We start from the raw sequence: 27,082 nt of genomic DNA on the forward strand, positions 1-27,082 counted from the left end.
AATGCGGAAAATTCACAGTTACCAGCAAAATTAGCTATTTCGTTACAATGAAAAGTCATACAAGTAGATTCTACTCGACACAGCACTAGATAACGTAAACTCTACCGACTTTACTAAATTTCAGAAACGCTATTGCACACAACCTACGGGCATGCTCCCATCTACAATCGAGTTACAACTAGAAATTCCATAATAAATTACGAATACGTTACTGGTAGCGGAAGAGCGTACTCTATTAATATGTAAATCATTAATATATAAATGTAACGGATGCAGAAAATTGTAAAATGTCCACATTGAAATATTGGCGACATAACTTAGCCAGCAAAAACCAAAATTAATATTCCGCAATCAAATTTTCTGTGGTATCCCAATCTGATAAATTTGCTAAAATATATATATGTATATATATATATAATACCTGGATACGTAAATTAATTAATATGTTATTCGAAATCCAACCATTCCAAAAGAACTTAATAATGATCTTTCAAATGTATTAACACGTAATCACATATTAATAATGCTCTTGCACAAATCCATTATCCTACTTATAATATGCACAGAAATACAATAGTATAATTTGATCGTAAATCACTTGCTAACACAGAGACAGAAAGTAGATTTATAGAATCGTTATACAACTAATACATATATGTGTATGTAAGTACGTATGTTTCGTAACCGAGAATGGCAATAGGGATACTTCGTTAGGGCTTGAATGGTTTCTTTTCCCGCTTATCTCGACACACTGCCACAATTGCAGATTTAACTTAACAAATGTCGGCCGGATATTTTATATTATCAAGAAACGAATCTTAAACCCGAACAAATAATGAAAATAACACTCATACGTTAGAAATCAAAACTCGTTAGTCGCAAATGAAAAATTTCCAAAATCGCTTTCAAACTGGAAATAGTATCATTAAAATTGTATGTATTTCAGAACATATATTGTTGCAACATATATATATATATATTTTTTAACTGTTACAACCGGAACGAAATAAAAATAAAACTTCCAATTAATTACATTACATTAAATCAGTTGCTACAGCTGCAGGATCCACAAAAAGAACCGACACAAGAGGAAAGATATTGAGAAAGTAATATTGAATAATAACCTTCTAAATGATCTCAGGCAAACTCATTTTAAGATTGCAAATAGTACCATTAATTACGTTTCCATAAAAGTGGGAACTAAAAAATAAAAAGGAAACTGTAATAATGGCTTCCTTCCCCACAGAAGCAGCCACACAAGTCCTATAATTGAACAACTCTCGAAACTAAAACCGACGACCTTCTATTAATCAACGAATTACGTAGAATAAAAGGAGCAATTAATATACAGTGCTAGCCATTAAATATTAGTTACTTTTACTCGTTACATTTATTGAAAAACTCGAATAAATTATACTTCATTTATCATTTTACATTATAAAACACATGTCGTGCGAATGAAATGATACGTTAATCAAAAATATATTCTAGAACTTGCTATGATCGGTGGTGTGTTTAGTATAGTTAATGTGAGAATGCAAAAAATACAGATTTCTAACTTGGTGAAATTGCAAAAGAATCTCGTGACGAATCCATTTCTTAATGATACAAAATAATTTCTAACATGTTCCAATTCCGCATGAGAAAATCGTGTATTTTCAGACGTTCGGATTATTTTTATAATTGGCGAACTTTCTAACACGAACACGGATATCTGCCACTTTTGAGGCTGTGTGTTGATGGAAGGTACGCTATTAGGTTCGCGATCCGAAGGGTCGATGAACGAACCTTAATAAGTAATTAGGGACTCATCGTCGCCTGCTCAATAGCAATTACACCGTGTTACAATATTGCTTGGAGAATCAACACCCTTAGCATGTGGATCGTAACTCTCGGATTTGGATGCACACTACAGAGGTGCTGCTAATTGCTGGAAGACCGGTATTCTAAACTATCAATTGATCGAAAATCGAGAAGCATATCCACAGGGATATTTTTGCTGAAAACTAGTCAAATTTCAGAATCAGAGTAAGAAGGAACGTGGACTTAGATTAGTCGAAAATGGAATCTCTTAAGATTCCAAAATTATATGATTCTTAACCAAAGCTTCATACAAAAATGCAAAAACTGTATACAACATCCTACAATATACGTTAAATAAACTTGATAAATGATCAAGGTTTAAAAGAAAAAAAAACATGTTTTTTTAAATAATCCAAATGAAATCTAAAGATCAATCAATAGTAATTTCCAGGATTTTAAACTGGAATCGTTGCAATATTTTAATAAGCGATTATACGTATACCTTTTGATGCGATAATAAACGATCGTATTTTATTGGAACGTATAAAATATTCTTACTATTCTTCCACATAAATTCCAATTTGCATTGGATGGAATATATTATACGGCAATGTAACGAGCAATGAAACACACATCTTCCTTTTTTTCCTTTTCCACCATTATTTCCATTTCCTTTTCTCGCCATTTAACGTCGAGAGGCGTTCATTGAAGGGATAATTATTATGTTCTCAACGTTCCGAACATTAGCAATTTCTTAGTCCGCCTCTATCTCTTACTACTCCTAAATCGAGTCTAGTTACCTATACCGACTAAACATTAAATACCGTCTCATTATAATATCCTTCGCCTAGGGTTGTGCCTACGGAACAGAAGGATCTTTTGAGAACTTTAACCTACAAAAGTCTTTCATCAATTTCGAACTTTGACATAATTTCTTTCTTCCTTAGTTTTACCACTTTTTACTATGGAATATTACACTGCATCTCGTTTACCTTTCAAAAGCTTCTACATAATCTGTGATTAAAGGAATATGTTCACGTCAAAGAAGGAAATTATTAATCGGTTTCATGGAGCTTTCCATTAAAATGTAAAATATCTTATTCTTTGACTTATGAGAATACACTGTTGCTACAAGTTTAGCTATGCAATTTCATTATCGAAAAAAAAGAATAGATTTACATTTGTTAACATATAAATAACAACACGTACTAGGGTAAGTTATACTTATCCATCAATGCATTCACTTCATCGAAACAATTTTCTTAAATAATTTCCAGATAATGATTATAAATAAAGAGAGAAAAGTAACGCGAAGAAATTTTCTTTAGAAAAACTATATGTATGTGTGTAATTTAAAGCTTGAAAATTTGTGGCGTTTATAAATTTATATTATCATACATTTATTTATTACATTTGTTTATTATATTTATTAGACATTACTTATTACATATTATACATTTTTATATTATTTATTACATGTATATTATATTTAAAAATTATATACTAAATTAAATAAATTATTATATATGTAGACACATATGAATGTACGTATATAATTACATTTATAATGTAGTTTAGGTATATTCATTTCAAACCCTAGTATTTTGAATTACTTTTTTATCTTTACATTATATATTCACAGAAATATATTCTCAATTGAGACAAGAAAAAATAAAGTCAGTAATATTATCTTCGAATGAATCATAAAATTATGTTCGTTTATTCATATTCGCATTAAGTTACCTTGTATATATAAGTAAATTATACAAAATATCGTCAAACTGATTATAATGATTTATACCATTTAGGTACAAAATGCTGTCAATAACAAGTAAGCCTTCTAAAAAAAATTAAAGTGTGCAAATGGAGTCTTATATTTAACAAACTAATGTTTAGTAAAAGACTAATATCCAATATGCATAGTCACTTTAATCTTATAACAAATGTTAAAAATTGTTTCTTTAGATCTTTCCATGGCAGCTGCAAAATACTATAATATTTCTATTAAATATCTTATTTAATAGAAATGTATATATTTTATTTTTTACTTTATTATTTAACATGATATTTGGGCGTCATTTCAGCTAACGAAATTTTAAAACACTTCGTATAACATACGTGTCTAACATGTTGATAAAAAATATACGAATATTTTAGCGAGCAGCTATATACGCGTACATACGAAATTTACGCATGTGAGGATAATATTTAAATATCAAACGAAGACGCACAAAATATCTTGATATTTTGGAAAGGAAATGTAATTTTTTGCTATACATCGCTTTTGTATATTTTTACTAAAAGTCTAGATAAATCTTGAAATGCTTCTTATGTATCCTCAGTCTCAACGGCGAAGGAAATATTTTGCGATATAAAAGTATTTGCATATCGAATTCATCGTGCCCTACCATACGTAGATTAAAACCTGTTACCTGTTATTTCGAGATGAACTTTTACGAAGAATGCGTGAGATAGAACGAAGTGAACCAAAGAAAATTCCCTTTTTTGCATGAGACGTATCATCGTCGACTGTGATTGTTCTAATAACAGAAAAAATGATGATTGTATATCTTCTTGACATTTGTTGGACAGTACCGCCGGATATCGTCTATGGAGGTGATACCAGCGCCGACTTGGCAGTTTCGGAAGGTGACAATGCAACTCTAAGCTGTCGTGCAACGGGAAGGCCGACTCCAAGAGTATCCTGGCGAAGGGAAGACGGAGAACCTATTCTCATAAGGGCCTCTTCTGCTGGTACATAATGACACTATAAAACTCGTGGGTATCTTCGCGGACAGACCTCTTTCACTTACCGCTTCGTGAAAAAGAAAAAAAGAAAAAAAAAAAAAGAAAGGAAAGGCAGAGGGACGACGAAGGTTTAATTTCGTTTGCTACCCATTACTTCCTTTGTTCGCATTTCTGTCGCTTGCCTGTTTTCATCTTTCTCCTTTGCCCGAACTCAGCTTTATTACAATGGTTATGATCGGTAATCGCTGCTTCGCTGCTTTATGTCGCTAAAATCAATAACGGAATGCGGAACGCGTAACATTCGAACTTGTCGGCTTTTGCGGCTTTCAGTGGTCGTTTTATCACATTGCGTTATGCTTTCAATCATGTATTTCCAATACCCTTGTATTTTTAATATCGCAACTGTGGCTGGTGGTGCATGTAATGTTTTCTCTTTTTTCCTCTCGTGATTTTTTGTTTTGCCTGTTTCATATTTTGTTACGTTTCATTTCATACGACGTAACACTCGTTCGCTATAAGAACGTTTTCAATATCGAAGAGTAGCGCATCTAAAGTTACATTTGTATTTTAAACGTATTTGACGACATGCGCCAAACGACTACACGCTACACGCGTCTCCAATCCCTGCATATTATTTTGGATAAACGTATTTTCGTTTCTGCTCCTTTCGTACGTCACGCATATTTACAGGAACTTTTCGACGTTTACATTTGTAAGATATTACCAAGACACTGTCGTTTCTTTTGCTTTATTATTATTTCCGCAGTATCGATTATGTATTACGAACAGGAGCTTCAAATCTGACAATAAAACAGATGAAACTTTGTCTTGTCTGGTTCGCAGCTCTTCCAACTTGTTTTTCTCCTTTCTAAGGTATCGCTTTTTCAATCGGATTTCTTTAATCGAATTTTGTCGACTGCATTTGAACTGTTGCGCTTTATTCTCATGAAACTTCTATCAGATTTGTGTACTTTAAATGTTCATCGATGGAAACCTATAAATGTCACTTGTCAATCATTCGAATAGTTAGAACGTTAAACGTTAAACGAGTAAGAAGAGAAATGACAAAAGTCAAAGTATCGAATTGATATTCATAGCTGAAACAGGCTTTGAAACACGCGCGGTATAAAATGATACGAAGGTGGGTAATCTCGTTGAGAGATGAAGTTTTTAACATCGTGAAACTTCAGTGTTTCAAACCAAAGCTTTTATTCTACTATGAGATCTAGACTCGTTTCGAAATTGTACATGATTTTGAGGATTAACGTTCGTATATCTACTGTTCGTGCAATACCCTGCTGCTTACTGCACGATAGTACGCGTATAGCAGTTTCAAACATACATAACTGCTAGGCTGTTCGATGTCGTAAGTATACACCAAAGGATATTCGCTATTCAGCACCATGTGACTTTACATTAGTTTCATGTTAATAGGGTAATTAGATGAAACTAATATCCTGGTTACGTTGAAGACCTGCTCGCACGAAAAGGAGGACTTACTAGAATAATATGATTTTATATGCGTACCTAGTTACACCTAAGACCATGACTATATGTATATATACATATTAATGTACACACAAATAGCTTACTATCATAAGGAAATTCCAAGTGCCTCATAGTACTTAACTAAACGAATTATACGCTTGTGAATTAGTAATCGTTTAATACATAATCGATTAATTAATATGCGTTACTTTACGTAAATCACGTATGTGTCATCGAAAGAAAGGATTGCATTTAGTATACACATGGTAGAATCAGTCCAAAGGAAAGACAATTTAAACGACAATTTTTAAGTTTGCATTAATACCACAAGTGATATGTCTATACTTGTACGTTCCATTGATGTGGGAGGCAGAATATTCCACTAGCTCTGGTCGCTTCAAATATCTCGGTTATTTTAAATACCGATCAAGGAATTAGAAAACTTTTATATTTGCAGGAAATATTCTTTTTTCTAATGAAATATCCAATTGTCAATTGATTGATCAAAGGATAAAAATGAAACAAGTACGTTTATTCTAAATCTCATTGCTTCTGAGATATTCAACTTGATCCATCTTATTGGAACACGTATTCAACGATACAGCGGTATGAAAAAAGTTTCATCTAAAGAAACATTTTGCTTTAAACTTCAAAAAACAATATTAGAGAAATTTTAAATACTAGAAATATTGGTATCGCACTCACACAATACTCTAACGACACGGACCCGCTTGAATACTGTTGGAGAAATCCCCGTACAAAAGGCACGTAATCAGAATTTTTAAACGCAACCACCGTCATTCGATAATTTTCGTTCGAGTAAACTCGTGTATTGTGAAATTTTCATACGGGATTTCAGAATATAGAAATTTTAAATTCCCTTTAGCTCCCTGTAGTTAAAAATTTGTTTATTGCAATAGCAATTAGAAAATAATATTTTTAATCAATTATTAGTTATTTTAACAAACATATTTCTCGTAGATATAAAATAATAATATACTCTTGTTAATCTAACAGTTCTTTGTTTCGTATAACACGGATCGCATAACGCGGCATTTTTTGCAACCTAACTACCGTGTTGTACGAGGGATACCTGTACGAGGATATAATGCAATCCAAGAAACAACAGCTGCAACAAAGGAACAATATTTTTTCATCACCTAGCTATTTATCGACGAAATTGTTAAATTAATGAGGTTAAGAATTTGCGGCCGTGTGTCTTACAGAAATAACGTGTGATTCATCCGATGATATAATACTAAATAATATATTAATAATATATTAATAATAATATAATATTTAATAATATAATAAAAGAAACACCATTTATATGGTGGATATTGGACCGGAAACAGTGACATAACGGCGAAACACGAAGTCAGTTAAAAATCTGAAGTCTGAAAGGTTTTCATTTTATTCTTCCCTTATGGCTTTAAATAATTCTGACTTGTTTGAATGTTTGATTCTGTCTATGCGGAGTTTCAGCTTCCGCCATAAATGCTCAATCGAATTCAGATGCGAAGATTGAACCGGCCAGTTATCAACTTTTTAAGCCGTTACAGTTTCTAACAGATAACCCGCGTTGAACCATTTAAATATTTTATTTCGGATCGTTATTATATTAAAACGCCCAGTTCTCTGACATTTTCCTCTCTGCGTAATAAATCTTTGCAATAGATTTGTGTCTGAAATAACTGACTCATAATCTCGAACCATTCATAACATTCTTCGTTTCTACAATTCACTTCGTGAGCAAGAAGAAGCCCGTCTGGTCGTAACATTCCTTTAAGCATGTTTTTTACTCTTGGAATTTGATATTTTATATCATTTCTTGTACCAAGTGCGCAATTGTCTTCGTTTTCATCACTTCTGAATAATTTAGCTTCTCAGCCGAGTAATTCTCTCAGACCTGGGTCGTATAATGCAAATATTCTCGGTTTTGGGGACCTCTTCTGCTGATGAAGTCAGTCCAATTATAAAAATCAAAGGGACTGATAGAGAAGATAGAGACGATAGAGATAACGTTTCACGCAAACTCTATTAGGATACGTAGAAAAGAAGTATAAGGAAATAATTGAACATTTCAACGTCATGTCGATCCAAAGTATAATTCGCAAATAATTATCTTCTAAGAATGTAATTAATAAGCATCGATAGATTTTTGATCTTTTAACATTTACAAACTTCCCATCCTGTGCTCATAAAATTGCCAATATCAAATTTTCCTTCGGGAAATAAATAATTGCTCACAAATAAAGTAGAATTCAACGTGGAATATCTTATGCAAAATTGAGCATTCCATTCAAGGAGGCAAAATTAACCTTCGAATCGCTAAAATTAACGTAGACCTTCGCCTGCAAAAAGAATTATTACCATCATGTTTGTCCTTCTTACGATTATACAACTTTCTTAAGTATATGCTGTATTTATTTAATGATCGAAATAAGTTTTATTTGTGGTGGAGAAAATTGAGCGAACATGTTTGATGACGCCGATTTATTGCCGGATTTTACAGTAATTTTCAATGGAAAAATATTAATTTCAGAATAATTCTTCTATTTGAAAAGGTAATTATTTTAGAATATTATTCTACGTTCGCTGGCACTTTAGGTTAATCTTCATCTACTGTTAAATATAAATTAAACATTGAATATATCAACATATTTATTTGGTTACAAAGAGAAATATGATCGTAAGAAAACGAAGCTTACTGCTGTTTGTACAAATATAGACGAGATATATGTTCGTTCCATGAAAATAAATTAATCTTTGACAAATATATTGCAGAAAGATCAAATAAATTAACACAAGGTAGTAGCTACAGCATTAGATAAACTACTAGAAATAAACTTTGCAAAATTGGCTGTAAAGAACGATTAATAAGTAGCATAAACTGTTTTATGTGTTATTCTTTTCGATGGCATCGTATAAGAAGCGAAAAATACGAAATCAAAAGCCGAGAAATTTTCGACCGTAGGCACACAGATTGAGCATAAGAACATGGTAAAGTGGGTATAAAGAGGCAGGTCGTTGAAACAAGTTTCACCTCTTGAACTCGAAGACAGAAACAGCGGATGCGCGTGTAAAGAAACAGAGGATGAGAATCCTCTTCATGGTATCTTGTATGACACACACATCCAGGGTAAGAGTTAGAGTCCGTGTACTTACATACGCTGTAGGGACACGTAAAACGAACCACGGAGCTTACGCTTGTACGGCCTAGAAGAGTATATATACCGTGCGTGTACGTATAACATCGTTTGTACACACATAGAGTAGAAGGCACGTGGTAGTTTCTGCCGCAGGGCCTCGAGTTGGCAAAACTTTGGCCGAGGTAGTTGCACTACCTCCTTCCACTTACCCTTAGGCTGAAACGTTCAAGACTCGCAGTATTTGTCCTTTTTACTTTGCATATTTTTCTTCATCCACAGGCAGTTAACGATTGTCGTTGTGAAGACCGCTATTAACGTTCGTCCCAACGCACGAATGAACGTACTTACGAGTTAATGGGGCAAACAGAAATTTACTACGAAACTGAATCATTCTTTAATGACATTTACCGCGAGAATGATATTAATACTTGGATGGTCCTTTATTAAAGAAAATTCATCCACAACAGATTTGCCGTTATTAATATGCATCGATAAATAATCAACCATGTATATTAAATTGCAAATAGAATTTAACTAATCATATGCAATGAAATAAAAGGAATACACAAGTAAGTATTTTGAACAAATGAGAATTATTAAAGTTGTTAAATGGGACGAAACGTGCAATTTGCATAGCATATTTAGATTGCATCGATGCTTTTTTTTCAAAATACACAAAAACATTGCTCGCGTGCAACCTGCGTCGCTTTCCTACCTGACGATGACGCTTTTCTTACGAGCTTTACAAACTCGTTAGCGTTCGCTCACTTAAGAAACTCGTTAGCAACCTAAGTAGTGAATTAAGCATATATCTTCTCGTCTCTTCTTTCGCTTGTGTTGTGCGTCAGGCTTCCGGCTATCTCGGGCTATCTCCCTCTCTTTCTCTTCCTTTCCTCCTCACTCTCACTCTCTCTTGTTTCCTTTCCCTTACGCGCGGCGTACTTCCGTTCACCCACTCCACTTTGACGGTAGTTTCTTCGTTCAATTGCATTAGTCTGTGGTTTCGACCTAGTTAAAAGTTTTACCTGGATTCGTTTAAATCCGAAAAGTTGCAACTTCTTGTCTTGAGAAATAATGTTCTTTCCATTTCGCGGCTTTCCGTCGGCAATCTTTCATTCTTGACTGTCCTTTCGGTTTGCAGCACCAGAGCTTCTCATCGCGTTTTCGTTGCGTTATCTTTCGGTATTTCTCACTCGTCTCATCTTTGCCACGTAACGCCATCAGAAATAAAATGGTCAGCTTTGACAATCATAGTCGTCGAAATTCGACGTTCTTTACGTTCTTAAGTTATCTTTACTGCAATTAACATTATTTCAAAGTTAATCATAGGTATTGCGAGTGTATACATATTTAATTTCTTTTATCGCGTAACTGTCTTGTAAACTTGAGCGAATCATCCGGACACATGGCTGAAGTATAGGTAACAATTACTGGATGGTATCGCGTATTTAAGTTTGCTTTCCGCCAAAAACACTCGACAGGCTTTCCAAAATTAGTCTGTACGTATTAACGGAATTACAAATAATTCAATTTCGTACGCATTCTATTTATCGCGGACGTTAAAATATTTTGAAAGCACGTAAAAGCAGCAGCTCGTTATCGTGCAGAACGAGTTCCTGCTTAAGGGGATGTCGATAGCGAAATTGAAAACGCGACACAAATATTTAACCGTGTTCCGTTGACTGTAATAACAATAACCGTAACCGTAATGTTCTTGTCGCGATGATTCGAGATAAAACGCGTCTCTAAAACTAAAGGGAAAATACGGAAGAGAACGAAGTGCAGTGACGAGTGAATTCTTCGTCCTTTGCTAACGATCTTCGCACGCCCGCTGCTTCCCACAAATATGTATTATCGTGTCTCTGCCTTTCGCGGAATCGAGAGCGTAAAAACGAAGAAAAAAGAAGTCGACAACTGAGGTTCTTGAATGAAAAGCGATCCGCGAGGAAGATAGAAAAACGACGGATACGAGAGAATGCGAGGCGTTGCTTGAAGCGAGTAAGTGGATGTCGTGTGTGTGTGTGTGTGTGTGTATGTGTGTGTGTATGTATGTGTGTTTGCATAGGAGGGGGTCAATTTTCGAGAAAATATGCAGACAGAAAACGTTTTCTCGGTGCGCAGGTGGTAGCACTTTCGAGAAGCACGAGACCTACAACGGTTCGCTGCTGCAATTCCATCGTGTCGAGAGGCGACAAATGGGGGCGTATCTGTGCATCGCTAGCAACGACGTGCCGCCCGCCGTTAGCAAGCGAGTGACACTCGCCGTGAATTGTAAGTCTTGTTTTCCTTCTAATCCTTGATCGTAGCCGGCGGAAAAGCTTCCACCAACGACAAAAGGCGACTGTACCGCTACGAACGTAATGACGCCCTCCGCATCCACGGAATCACTCGAATAATTGCCATAACGACTTGCCGTGCCTTCCTTTTGATGTTTTTGCCGCGCTTGATGGACCCCTGAACAGCTGTAAAATCGTGCATCGCTATGAAGCAAAGGCGAACGAAACGAGATGCGCTAATGATTCACGGTTTATCTACGGGCTTCTATCTTTGATACGATAGTCGATAACGTTCCAAGTGATTCTATGATGTCGTTGCTTACAAAAAAGTAAGTCAATTCTGTTCTCTGTTGCACGGAGTAGCAGCGAAAGAGATTCGAGATTGCTTATCAGTGAGCACAATCGGAGCGAGCTAAACCGAAGGATAAAGGAAGACGTAGCAGGTCATCTGCGGATTTATCACCTTGCGCAATAACGTTCCACTCGCTTGTAGAGTTCGCAATTTAATTTCATTATGTCGTGAAATCGTACAACGGCTAAACATTTTAATACTCGTTTCGCATTGTTTTTAAAGCGGAAAGTAATTTTAACCCGATTCCTTGAAAAAGTTTTCTCGTAATACTTAAGCAGATTTGCATTCCCGTAAATCATAAAGCGCAGATCATAACGTTGATGCAATATGAGTTTCGCTGATGCTCGTCTTTACAAAGATAATTGAAAGAGATAATTACAATGGAAAAATTTACGTTCTCGCAATCTTTTGTCATAGTATTGGTAGCTTTTCTGCCTTCGTTTCAATGTGGAATGTGTAATGTATTAGATTTTCGCAAAAGTTCCCTTCCTTTTATTAACGAACAACAAATGCACAATATTGTACATTGTGTCATCGATTTGTGTAAGATCTATTCTGGTCTATTACCTTCTTTCACCTCTCCACAAGTCACATAGCGCCATTTTTCTGAAACTTTTGGCGCTTGCTGGCAAAATTTTATTCCAAGTGCGTTTTTGCGTCATTTACCGAGCTGGATTTTTCATCGCGAACAAATTTTTGTAAACAAAGGAATAAATAACAGTCACAGTAACAGGCTGAGTCACGCTAAAAGATCTCAATGAAATATTCGCAATTTGTTTCTAACGACAAGAATAGATGAACAGACGAGGCGTCATTTTCTATCGTTTTTAGCCGTTAGAAACAAATTGTTAACGTTCGATCTGGATGCTCTACCTCGTCCTTCGTGCTCTCCGGATATTGCTCCGCGTGATTATCTTTTATTTCTGTCGTTAAAAAATTGTATTCGCAGTGAGAGGATCGATAGATGATATAAAAATTGAAAAAAAGAAATGATATAAAAGACAACATTTTGCTAGCAAACGCCAGAAATTCTGGAAAAATGGCGTTATGAGATTTCCGGAGAGACGTAGGAAAATAATAGACCAGAATGGATTGTACAAAATTCAATAACACGACGTAAAATAAAATATTATGCATCCATTATTTATTTATAAAGCGGAAGATATGTTTGGAACAACCTAATGTATTCGGAATTTCATAATTTTAACGTCGTATGTTATGTGTCCATTTGCATGCGTCATTGAATTCTTTATTGATTTTAAATTCGAAATCTAATGCAAATGTGGCTTCCCTCGAATACAAAATGATTTGAATCAATATCCCGCAATTAGGTTAAATTGACATCAGTATCAGTGCTGAGTGTCTAAATTATTTGATAAGAAAAGATACCAGCCGAGAATTAATTCTCCTCAATTTTCATAACGTAACGTAGATTGCATAATTTCACATGTTTCAGCCAAGTTAATAACAAAGTACTGTATTTTAACTTTGCTACTTTTTTAATACTAGTGTCAAACGTAATAATACAGCAACAAATATTATTTCTGGAGTGGATATTATAGCGGGAAAGCTCATATGAAATTATCATAAGCAAGATGTAATTACATACTCTTGTAAATCTATACATATAGATATATTTCTAAAGTCGTAAATTTCCCTTAATGATCCTTAATGTATCCATAATGATCCAAAACAACTAATAACAAGTTGTATCATATAATTTACTTGCTCGTAGCGAATACACGGCATTATTTTCTTTAAAATATCGTTATCTCTGCATGGGAAGAATATGCTAAAACACTTTCACTAGAAAATGATAAAGAAGTAGAAAAATAAATGTTAATATGTTTATCAATTCGGTATCTTCAAATATGATTCAACTTGTTATAGATACCACTCGTATCTGATTGTTTGCGCGTACTATTGTCCGAAATAAAATACACAGGTTCACGGAGATATTCGAACAATTTTAGATACCATTTATGAATATATTGTACGTAGCGTATGAAACATTTTGAAACATTAGCACCGTTATGAGACTCGACTATCGCGTAGTTATATTGGTAAAGTTTGAAATGAATTTGAAAATATATACAGAAATTACGAAGTATTTAATGTAATTATGCATATGTTTTACAGAGGTCGCAAAAGTATTTAAACAGTCTATTATCGTGCATTATACGCGTATTAATAAACTTCGATATTCAGTGGAACCATATTTAACACCATATGGTCAAGATCGCTATTTACGTTGTGTACTAATTTTGTATTAAATATGTGTTTGCAATGAATATCTTCTAACTTCTATATACATTTTCAAATTGGTTTCAAATTCGACCAATACAATTATGACTATCGTGTCTCGTTGCAGCACTAATGAAATTTCCAAATGTTTTGCATAATATGTACAATATCGAGATAAAAGTTCTGTACAGTAAACATTTGAATACTTTCATGAGCCAGCGTATTTCCAAGTACGCGATTGAATAATAAATTACCTCTCTGCGTGAATCTAAAACTAAAGTTAAAAGAATTTTTTTATATAACGTCATGCATACACGGCGCAATGATACTTACTGAAATGTCACAAATGTAGCATTTATACGTGTACATGATCGCTACATAAATAAATGTTGCGTAAATCTAAATTTAGAAGAATGTTTTTACATAATATTATGTATATATGGCAGGATAATACTCATTGAAACGTCGTAAATGGCGGTTCTTACACGTACATGATCACTGAATATAAATTTATTTTCAACGAACGACGTCTATAAACGCGAATACTCTACACGCAGCCATTCGAGAAACGAAACGTTAGCAAACAGTGGAACAGTAGTTGTCGCATTAAATTGGATAACTCTAAGGAAAAATCGTGCGCACAGCTATCAGAAAGGAAAAGGACGAATTATAGTTACCTATGTCGCCCGTAAAAGGACGTTAATTAAAATCTTAGCGAGCCGTATAATGCGATGAATATCGGCTAATTAATTTGAAACCGCTTTCACAGTTGCACCTGTCGTCAAAGCTCCTAATCAGCTTCTGGGAGCACCTTTGAGCACGGATGTGCAGCTCGAGTGCTATGTCGAGGCATTTCCAAATACAATTAATTACTGGGTAAAGAACCGGCGAGGCTCAGACGACGAAATGCTGCTCGAAGGGTGAGATTATGTGTTCTTTTAATCTCGTGTGTTCTTGCTTCGTTTCCTAAAGGCTGGTAAAACTTATTGTCATCGAATTACACAGGCTCAAGTACAATGTACGAGAAGAACGATCCGGATACAAAGTTCTGATGTGGTTGTTGATCAAAGGATTTACCGAACAAGATGTGGGCAGTTACAAATGCGTATCGACGAATAGTCTTGGCAAGGCCGATGGAACCTTAAGGTTGTACGGTAAGTTTTTTTACTCTTTGGAAAAAATATAAGTCGAGTGGAAGTAATAAAAAACATTTTCTTCTGTATCTTACTGTTGACTTACGTTACGTCGTTACGTCACGTAAATCACTCACTGTGTTTCCTGTTCTGTATAATATCTGCCTTTTTAACGAAGCAATTTCTCAAGTAATTGCTATAAGTGGACATGCGTACAATTGTAATAATTTTTTAAAAACGAGTTTTTTTTAAATAAGTTAAAAGAATTAGTTTACTAGATGATGTGCAGAAAAATTCATCGATATCGATGTCGGAATGTTTCGTTTAACTGCCAATACTACGGATAAGGTAGGGAGGATATTGAATGGAAATCTAAACACTTTTTGATTGCAAACCTCATCAAATAATAGAACGGAATTTCGGTCTACGGTTTTCACGTGCGCAATTCTGATTTTTAAAGCGTTGCATAAACGACAAATATCAATTTTACCAAAACATCAAATCGTTTTAATTGGGCTTGCAAGATGGAAACTGAAAGCGGTATTTTATCATATATACATACATATACAGTGTGTTTGGTTTATCTCGAACCGTACAAACATTTCGAAAAACACGAACGATACGTTTCAGACAAAAATTGTATAACACGATGGTGGACATACTATACTCTTGCGTATTTGATATTGCGGTATAACGTATAAAAAAATCATGTATACGTAAAAAAACATTACAAAGGAGTTTGAAAGAAACGTTAAAAAATGACGTTTATAAAAAGATATTTTTCCGGTCTGATTCGTCTCTTCGTAAATTTAAATTACGTAAGAAATATTTTTCTTATCATCGTGGACAGAGAAAATATTCCGTTTCACGTATAGACCTTCACGAGTTAAAGGGAAGAATGGAAACTAATATTATTCACAGTATATCGATTATATATGTTAACTCAAGTTGCGAATATTACATTTCTTCTATAATTTTCTTACTTTGATGTTCTTTCGCTTTAATACATCATTACCTGGACTGTATACTTCGTTTACTGTCTTGTACTTTATTTACAATTTTATATTTTTAGTTACAATTTCAATCATTACAACCATTGTAATTTTATTCTGTAACGCTGAAAATAACACTGAAATAATAAGGAGTAAAGAGGTTCTACAACTCCCAAAGTGTATGACACAAAAATATATTGGGACAATAATCATTATCGACAATAGGAGATTTTTCCTACCGGTAACCATTTTTCTGATTTCAATCATCCTCAACTTGTATTTACATTACTGAGAATCAACACTTAAACGTATGGCACCAAAGCCAGACCCACGATTCGTACCTTATTAAAATTATTCCTTAGTTAGTTACCAGAAAGGTAGTTCCATCACAAAAAAAAAAATTACAGGAAGCTAATATAGGAAGAAGTGTAGAAAATGGTGGTCTTATAAAAATGCTATGGGTTAGAACATTTGAACTTTTTTATTGCAAGTTAAGATTATGCAACATAGATGATTATTTAGAAATATTAAAATAAGCTTCGTGTACATTAAGATAAACTTCAGGTATGTAATAGAAGACTTATTTTAACACATGTATGTTTTACAATATAAATATAATTAACAGGAATAAATTTCGTTACATTGAGTCTGTAGCGAGGAATAGCCTTTGCGTGTTACAATTAATTAAATGAAAGAATCTCTTCATTTAAGTTTATTTATAAAAATTACAAGTATATTAATCTCAAACATTCTTCTAAAGTCTCCTGCGAAATATCAAACAATGAAGTCTAATTTTGATGCATTTTATTTATCAATGACACAAAATGAATTATAAAACTTATATCATTTTAATAAGCAAAAAACTTATGCAAATGTTAAAGCATAGAATAAAACAAAAGTTATTACAGTTCCATTCTTTATTTGATATTTGTACATATATAACTATTGCCTAAAATACAAGTTAAATTTCAGAAACATAAATTTATGTTAATTTTGTGAAGATAAGTTACCTGTCGAGACGTTCACTTAGATTCGGAGTTGAAAAAGCTCGTTTAACTTGCGTCGCAGGAAGAACGTAACTGTAACATGGAAGCTAATTTTGCTAGATATGAAATGACATGTTTCTTGTATTTTGTCATTGTCTCTATATCAATGTTCATACGCCTTTCTTTCTCATTTTCGATTTTCTTATACACCTTACCAAGCGTTTCAGAGCTGAAATCTTGCGACTCCTCGTCGGAAGACGAGTTCGCTTCCATCTCTCTTACAGACTCATGCGATAAAAAGGAAGAACTGTCACCTGTACGCGACACTTTGTCAGTTTTTCCGTTGCGACTGAACGTAGAAGTGGCTTAACTTTCTAGCTCATTAATTCTTATATCGACTGAAATATTTGTCAGATTAATGCGCAAGTTATATTATTTTACAAAATTACATTATTACGTTATCTTTTACCTGTTTTTATGTGCCTTTTCCCGTTTAGTTTTTGTTCTGAGACCAGCCATCTAATAATTAGTATTATAAGTATTTTTCTATTGTTTAAATAATGAAATACCAACGAAGCTGTATCTCAAGTTATCAATTTGAATTGTACGAGGTGTTGTAAAAAAAGAAAAATCCAGACTGAGTTCATAAAAGTTTGATTAAGTGAGCCAATCTAAATTTTGCTTTCAGAAATCATTGGGGCTATGGTAAAGTCAAGCTGATCGCTATATTGTTGCAGGAAGGGATTATTTTCAAGGGAGTGGAAGCAAAATTTAGATTGGTTGATTTAATAAAACTTTTATAAACTCAGCTCCAGTCCTTTTTCATAGCATGTGCTTTAAAAGCTAACCATTATTTATAAAAGTCGCCTAAAAATAACTGATTTTTCTGTGAGTTTAGCGTGGTTCCATTTAATGGGTTCAGTCCATGAACTATATGTATGCATCTGGGATCGTAGTCCATTCCTCTTTCGTTAACGCCAAAGGCCTCTTTAAATTTCCATCACAAATCTCCGCGTTCTAAATCTACAAGTATCTTCTAAATCTCTGCATTCTAAAAGCCGCTGCAACATTTCGAAAGTGAAATTGCAGTGAGTTGGGACACCGGCCTGTGGTTTCTTTAGATTCAAATGTAGTATTTGAAGAAGCAATATGTTATCAGTAGAGTAGAATGCTAAATATAATTACTATAAATATAATTATCTCAGGGTCCCTAATGTTTTTTTCACACTTACGTACGCAATTTACGATCTCAATTTTATTTTGCTGAAAAAAACTTGCACTGCAAGTTTTAACGTGTGTCTGTAATATATAAGGTATATAGCGTATATTTGTAATGAAATCAACAGGGGCATTTCTGACTTCTCGTACCGAAGGTTTGATCGAAAATGTTTCTTTTTTTTCGCAAACATTTCCGCTGTCATTTTCTTCTTCAAAGTCGCTTTCTTCCTTACACATTTCCGCTGCCATTTTCTTCCTCAAAGCCGCTCCCTTTCTTAGACATTTCCAAGTGCATCGAAATTTTCTTAAAATAGTGTATCTTCTTAAAATAGTAATCGATCGACATGAAATTTTGATCAACATTGTACGTGTACACTCGTTTTCTTCGATGTCGGAGTGTAGGAATGGACGTACAAATATACTCCTTTTTTAAGAACTGGAAAATACTAATCTACTAAACTTATGACCTAGTAATAAATAAATAATGAGATATTACTAAAATGAAATAGAATAACGCGATAAACTGAAGAAATGTAAATAATCGCTGCTGTATTAGCAATCGTAATGGATTCGACATTTTTCCAAGCAATTCTAATCTTCGTTTCACAGATACATTCGATTGCAATTAGCATAACAATATCGACGTATTCGACACGCTTGTTTAGAAAATACATAGTCCGTCTTTCATGATAGTCCATCTCTACTTAAATTATCCTATACACGTCACTTTGAATCTACATATATATACATAGAATACATATATCGTACACGTATATTCTTATACTTCACTCACATATATATCATCTGTTTTTAGAAATAAAAATCGGTTTCGATAGATCGTCGCGCGGCAAAGATCATGTATCTATAATCGGTGGTAAGCTAATCCTTTTCCTCTCACAATGATCTTAGAAAACGAGGAGAATGGAATAACGTTGATTATGTTTATTTAGGTCTAGCGGAAGCAGCGCAAAGTTCAGGCGCTAATAGCGGCGGCAGACGATTGTTTGGATGTTGGAAGAAGTTATCACACTTCTTGTCGATATGTCTGTTTGTACCAGTGCTACTGTGGCCGCGGTGAAGAAGGCATCTGCTGTTGGTCACCGCGAAGCTGAGTGCCGGATAACTTTGTGCCAAAGGACAAGAAAAGAGGAAGAATGTTTGTGCGTGTGTGCGCGCGTATGTTTGAACCTATACAAAATCAAAGAGAGTATTTGATTCGAGAAAAAAGAAAAAAAGAAAGAAAAAAAGCAGAAAATTCGAATTATTTGAATGTCCGTGTGAATGATAAGAAACAGCGAACCAAAGAAAAAAGAAATAAAACGGAGGCTCGCGTTCTCCACATCTTCCTATTTCCCTTTCCTACTTTCAAATGTCGAAAACATTTTTAGATCAATGGATGTTGTCAATGTATGCGCCCATTTAGATTTGCAATTAATTTTGCTGAACGTCGGTTATGAATCGGCGAATCAATGGAACGACGCACCGCCAAAAATACAAGACTTGGAAACGCTGAAGCAGCTTGGCCCTTCCTAATAATGCTTAACGAAACGTTGATAATAATACTTCACAATCATCTTATCATTGGTATCAGCGTTGCGGATATTTAGACGTCAGGAAATTCGATGTTTCGAAATAAAAGTATGCGATCGAACGTTGTATATATATTGTCTACAACTACACACACCCGTGTTCCATTTCCTGCCCTTCTTTATTCGAAATAATTTCAGTATAACTTCAAATACTTCTACCCTACATAGCGCGATGAAAGTATAACGCAGCTTGTGTATTGTATCTTTTACCGCTTCCAAATCGTGAAAAAATAATTTCTGTAGCTGTTCTAAAACTTTCAGTTCCAAATCTATTTAACGATCTCTAACGAGAAATAGTTGTATGCAGGTACTAACTGACTTTTCAAGTAATTTCAACGTTTCAATAATCATCTTAAATACCTTCGAAATGCGACAAAGCGTGTATATTTTTTATATTCGATCTCAATTTTCGCAGATATGTACAATGTACATACTTACGTAAGTAGTACTTATCGACGCAGCAGCAGTTGCTACGGCTTTTAATAGGTTAGATTGGTCTACGTTATCAACCGAAACTCAATACTCGCTATAATATCACCGGCGAAGTACAGATACCATAGATCAGATACCAGGTACAGGTACAGCTACCAAGAGGAGATTCTGTACCTCGCCGCTGATAATATGTACATGTCGAATGTACCTTATATTAAAGAAAATAAATCCAATAAAAACTTACACTTCTTGTTACTTATGACGTACGTTAAAACTTGAACGAATTGGTTAGCAGTTAGTATTTTGAACATAACCCACCGATTACCTTGTAAACTTTTCAAGTAACTTATAAGCGTCTCTCATTACATCAAGGTGACAATAGAATATCGTAACTTTGTCCGTTTTTAAGATTTAAATAAAGTTTATTAATACAGATAAATGTATTAAATAGAAAAGATTAATAAATGATTATTAGTGAATAATTAAACGTAATATCTCATTATCTCACTCAAATCTACAGAATACTTGTTAACATAAACGGAGTAATTTACACAAATTAATTATCGAGAAGAAAAATTATAGTTTTGTGATCAATTTTATATTCAGATTTTGCTTAATAGATGTGTAAAATGATACATCATACAAAATGATGTAAGATATCTGAAAACTATTTTTATACATTTTCAAACCATCAAATAAGTGTTTGACATTTTTGAAAATGTTTATTTCTTAGTTACAAATGTTTCATTAATTATAATAGATAGGCGATAGTTACTATCATCTTACAAACGTAAAATGAACAAGTGTAGTGGTTTTAGTTTCTAAACTGAAGGATATAAATTATTCATTGGTTGCTTATCTCAACTACATTACTGAATGAATTATATTACATTATCTCAATGAGATTACTCAATCTAAGTAGGGCATTTACCAAATTAAGAACTATTTGTACCGATATTCCTTTTTTCTTAATTGTATGAGTTTGTTATTTTCAGTTTTGTAAAATCAGATGTACTTTGATATATTTATTTTTAAAACAATAATATACATATGAAATAAGCAAATAATACAAATTTTCTTCTTTTTAAGGATATCTCTCTTCTTCGTCTCATGCGTTTGGTTTATCGTTTGTCATGAAACTCGTATTAATTAAAAAATAACACGTAGTTTCCGAGACAAATCAACTGACAGTAGTTACAAAATTACGCATTACATGTACTACACTATATCTATTTACACTATTATTAAAAGATTCATTGTAGGTATACTACAAGAAACGTCGTGAAATTTGTTATAGTAGAAAGGCGGTACAACAACGTTGTACGTAAGAAATTCTAAATGGAATTTAAAAATCGGTCATTTGACCGGTCGCTGTAGGTTTACTATTATATCGTTCAAATAATTGTATTCTGACAATTTACAAAACTATACTAACTAAGAAAGTACTGATTCTTAGTTCTATGCATACATCCGTAGAAATTGAAAAAATGATACCTATATACTAGAGACAATTAGATTACATAATAGCATCAAATTCGGTCTAGATATGACCGATCATATGCTCAGAAAATACACTATAAAATTTAAATCTCGGAGATGACCTCTACGAGTAGTTTTCAATATCTTATACCTAATAGGAATAAATACGTGAATTTTATATTAAGAAATTTCCCCCGATCGCTTAGGTGTTGCAATAAAACGATTGGTTCGCAATATGTTAATCTAAAAATTTGCGAAAATTGGTTCATTGGTTGCTACACATAGGCGTCCAAAATTTGACAATTCTCTTTGACGTTGTATGCACGAAATTGCTCATTGCGACAAAAACTGGCACATTTATCTACGAATTTACGACATGACGATTTTTTAACGTCATTTTCTTAGCCATATATCCAGCAAAATATTTTATGGTATACAATTCCAAGAAGCAAACTGATGTTGATAGTTCATTAATTTCATGTTAGGTAGGTCATCAAGAATCATATCAGCGTTAATACTATCATCATCACTATGCTCTTCCATGAACTATAATGAGACATCAGATTATGACACGGTTGTGTCACACTGTGATATATTATCCTCCGTTATTAGCGACGCCGTGTCTCACTATAATCTTCTATGTAATTTGCAAAATTAAGACAATGAGTTGAACGTAACAATATCTATATTCTTCTCTATTTGCTAGACGCACTACTGTTACCGAAGAATTCTGGTTTTAAACAACCCGAACACAAGAAACAAAATTTTTCGAGCAATCCACACTTGATCTCGAAGTCGTCAAAAATGCAATGCTATCCCATAACCCATCAGGGCCGACGTCTATGCATTGTACAAACTCTTGTTTCGTTCCTACTAGCCAAAGTTCATACAGACACTCTATTACGTTTCACGACATCTCTCAAGGATGGCTGATGCTCACAGTAACGTTTTGCACTGTGCAGAGATCATCAGATTTTTCGAATTCTCTTCTGGAATGGTAGCCCAGTTCTCTAGTGGTGTTCTTACGATTAACTGTTACCTCGACGAGTCAGGAAATGGAAAATCGAAATTTAGTGGAAAGCGAGAATGAAAGTAACTCCGACGAAGTAATTGGTGATCGAGCAATCGCAGATGCGATCGTTGATTCATTCTTAATTCATTTTGGAAAACTATGTCGCAAGATGTAATCGGCAGCACGAAAAGGAACCTCAACAAACAGATGGAGTTTTCAATTATCGACCAGAAACTGGTATGGTAATTTTTCATATCATTTAATCTAGATATTAAATCAACTTCTACGAAATTATATGTTTTTATATGTTTTTGTAAGCCGTGTGCACAGGGGTATTGTCGTCTTACAGGACACAGTTTTTGTTTGCCGCAATTACGATCTTACGAAACAGGAAAATTTTCAACCGACAACACCACGGTCATCTCATATCCTCCATGCTCGCCAAATTTAGCCCTTGGAAACTTCTTTTCATTTTCCAAAATGAAATCGAAAGCGAAGGGGCAATGTTTCTGCATTGTGGAAAAGGTACAAGAGGCGTCGCAACGGGTACTTGATAAGGTTGCAAGAAATGATTTCCGAAGGTCATTTGAGACGTTACAGTACAATTAGAAATAACATAACGAACAACTATTTTGAAGTAGGCGAGAGCGGAAACTAAATAAAAGACACATCCTATACTTCAGAAATAATCGAGAAAAATATAACAGTTTCTTTATCATCAATAAACAAATATAGAACCTCAAAATGTAACACAGGGGAACCACAAGGAAAAACGGGACAGCAAACGCAGAACAAGTTATTTCATGCAGCATGAGTATGGAAACAGAGAGGTAACCGACGCGAAACAGTGCCAGAATCTAAAATTACTTGCGAAGCCGGAAAAGATGCAAAAAGATTAAATCCAGTACCCATACAACCAGGAAAGAAAATACGAAAATGCTAGAAATGATCGAAAGTCCAATAAAAGAAAACGTTGGATCAAGCATCAAATCCAGCAACAAAAGAAAAAGCAACAGCACTCCTGCGAAGAAAGGAAATCAAAACCAACGCGGCTTTTGCATCCTGGATATGCCGTGCCAGCCCATAACGACACGGTTATGGATGACTAGTACAACGAAAGAAAGAGCGAGGTATGGGCAGAAGTATCTGCAAGGAAAAAAGGACAAAAATAATTTTGCTCTTATTGCCTCTGGATAACCTTGCACGTGGAAGATGCACAAATCAGGATCAATACGCAGCCTAACAGGTAGGTTGTAATCGATGATCAAAGATACAATAAAAATAATCAAACCTTAATAGTTAAGATATAAGACAAGATGCTCTTTCCTCGGAAGAATTCTTTTCAGAAGAAATATTAATTTAGACCCAAAGATAAGACATCAGAGGGAAAGTCATCCAGCATCCCAAACGTTCAATTGGAGGCCTTGGAGACACATTTTTCGGAGATTCATTCAATGTCTTCCAATCCGTCGGACATCTGAACGACATATGCCGAACATATAGAAGGCGCAGACACAGGCAACCTTTCGCCGGAAGTTGCTCATCATATCGCCATTCAATGGAGGACAAGATGCTCCTGCAACAGAAGTTGCAGAAAATCGTTCGGGCCACACTTTGAGCTCTGGTCCCTAAAGTGACGGCCACAGCCAACGTCTTATGCGATCTATTGCCAAACATTGGCGAGGCTGGAGTCGAAGTTCGCCAACTTTACGAGGGAATGGTTCGATCCAGGGTCCTGTATGGGACCCCGGTGTGGGCGGAAAATCTGCTGAGAAATCTTCGCAGCTTACTGCTACTGAGGAGGTTACAGAGGATTACCTCCATCCGAATAGTCAGGGAATATCGGACCATATCCCACGCGTTGGCGTCCGTGCTAGCGGCGTCTTCTCCGTGCGAACTACGGGCCCTAGCGCTTCGGCAGGTGTACCATCAACTGCGGAGCCAGTGCTCGGGCAGGGATACGCCCTCTGCCGACCAGTCGGTCCGTGACGTCCGGGAGGAGGCAAAGCTCGAAACCTGGGAACGGTAGCGCATTCGACTCGCCGCCGAGAATACGGCGCGGCCTCATCGAGCCGTTGGAGCGGTCCTACCGAACTGGGTGGCCTGGAGAGACCGTGCCGGGCTCCCGCTGACATACAGGATGACGCAGGTGTTCACTGGGCACGGAGCGTTCGGGGAGTTCATATTAAGGATTCGACGGAGGAGCGATCAGCACGTGTCACAATTGCGAGGAAGTAGAAGACACGGCGCAGTACACTGGGAGGAACCGCGAGATCCTACGGCTCGCTATCGGCGAGAGTTTGGCCCCTGAGGCGATTGTAGAAGCCATGCTGAGAGGGCAACAGGAGTACATCGCTGTGCGCTCCTACTGCGAGCAAGTCATGCTCGTAAAGGAGCGCACCTAGAGAGAAAGAGTGAAAAACCATCATCCATCGAGGGTGCCGTCACGCCAGGGAGGGTCTGCCCCCCCCCTCAGACTTGCACGATGGCCCAGGCAACAAGGCGTTAGAAGATGTGGTCTCTTCTAGCGGTCCAATCAACTAAGGATGACTTCCGATTGCACCATCAGGCAGTAGACGAAGTCCAGGGCACTTCTACCAATCGTCGGGATGACCACTGTGGAAGTTTTAGCCGGTATTAATCCGGTACTACCCCGGTGGACGCGGGGTGCCTATGAAGGTTTCCTCGACGAAAAAAAAAAGGAGTTAAAGAAAATACTTGTTACAGACATATACGCAAAAACAAGAAGTGGTTGGTTCTGTAGCGGAACATGAGTCATAGGACGAGGCGAATCGAGAGCGTCTCATGTAGTTGTGCCTCGGAACATAGATACAGCCTGGTCGCTCGTATCATATCGATGGACAAAAACAAAGTCCTCTACAAGACGGCGAGTTATATCTCACTATAACTCGTGCTCAAGAGAGTACAACAACACAGTAGCTTACGCAAGTTCCGGTCAGTGGTCTTACTTGGATAATGTTTACATTTTCTTGCGCGTTATGAACACTGAAGGACGAACCCACGGGGGCTTTCGGCAATCGTCTTTGCTCCCTTCTCTCGGCGAAATGGGGAAATCTAACCAATGCCGAACTAATCAACGCCGCCGTCCTTCTACGACTGATTTTGCATGCCCAGCATTCGAAAGGATAGCATTTACGAATGATATCCATACCCAGGATCAATTCCATAAGGAAATGAGAGCTTTCTCTTACGCGAGAAAGAGACTGGTACCTTCGTCAAATAATCCACTGGCGGAACCTGAAGCTAAACGAAGCAGGCCATCAGTTTTTTGGATTAAGTGCTACCGCTGTGGTGTTCACGGACATAGGAGAACAGAGTGTCACCTGAAAACACAAACGGGGAAGGAGCAGGATATACGAAATCCAAAGGAAAAACGACCAGCCACATCGTCGAAGCAAGTTGACTTGCTTCAACTGCCATGAGGAGGGACATATCGCGTCTAATTGTCCATCATTGCGGAAAAGAAACCACGATTCCATTGACGAACGCCGGATCGACTCCTGTGTAGTGAAAGCTCCGGCTGGTATATTAAGCCATCTGGGTGAATCTGTTGGAATACAACGATATCAATCGCATGCAGATAAGGTGATTGACCGTACGGATTCTTCCGTTCGTTGCCCAGCGCCATCCCCACTAGCGTGCGTTCGTGAGATGCACCACGGCAGTTAGCACGTGCATGCTTTTTCAAAAAACGCCGGAAGAAACGTGAGGATATGGATGGAACATTCTAGATGGGCACGTCGAGAAGGTTCTGTGCCACATGTGACGCCACACAGACACCCACACAGGTCACACTCATTACTGCATAGAGAGTGGGGCTCTAAACGTTTTCAAGGGCCATGGGTCACTAAGCCAGTTAGTCTGTGAATAACTAGCCAACTGTCTACATTCCAGAACGCACATTTACAATTCGTGTAACAATTGTTTAATAAATATCACATTATATTATTTCAAACACAAACATTGTGTTTTCCACAGATTATTAATCTTAATCCCAAGATTAAATTCTAACAGAATCGTATCCATTTTACTTTGATTCTGGAGCTGGTCTAGTATCAACAGCGACAATGTCACGAAGCTGGAGCTGGTCTAGTACCGACAGCGACAATGTTACGAAGCTGGTTATGGAACGAACTTTGAGTGAATGTGCGATTCGA

The 27,082-nt window shown here is 35.8% G+C and overlaps 1 protein-coding gene across 1 annotated transcript in view; it reads left to right on the forward strand.

Annotated features, from left to right (window-relative positions):
- Positions 1–20,063, forward strand: part of LOC117230204 (lachesin-like) — a 94,594-nt gene extending 74,531 nt beyond the window's left edge. Inside the window, exons 4-9 of the mRNA XM_033487366.1 lie at positions 4,396–4,557; positions 11,313–11,462; positions 14,833–14,983; positions 15,069–15,217; positions 19,207–19,266; positions 19,343–20,063. Coding sequence (XP_033343257.1) covers positions 4,396–4,557; positions 11,313–11,462; positions 14,833–14,983; positions 15,069–15,217; positions 19,207–19,266; positions 19,343–19,470 — 800 coding nt within the window. The 3' untranslated portion in view covers positions 19,471–20,063. The remainder of the gene's footprint in view (positions 1–4,395; positions 4,558–11,312; positions 11,463–14,832; positions 14,984–15,068; positions 15,218–19,206; positions 19,267–19,342) is intronic.
- The last annotated feature ends 7,019 nt before the right edge of the window (positions 20,064–27,082 follow it).

The sequence above is a fragment of the Bombus vosnesenskii genome, unplaced genomic scaffold (genome assembly GCF_011952255.1).
Source record: "Bombus vosnesenskii isolate JDL3184/JDL3185 unplaced genomic scaffold, Bvos_JDL3184-5_v1.1 scf7180000013266, whole genome shotgun sequence".
Taxonomy (NCBI): domain Eukaryota; kingdom Metazoa; phylum Arthropoda; class Insecta; order Hymenoptera; family Apidae; genus Bombus; species Bombus vosnesenskii.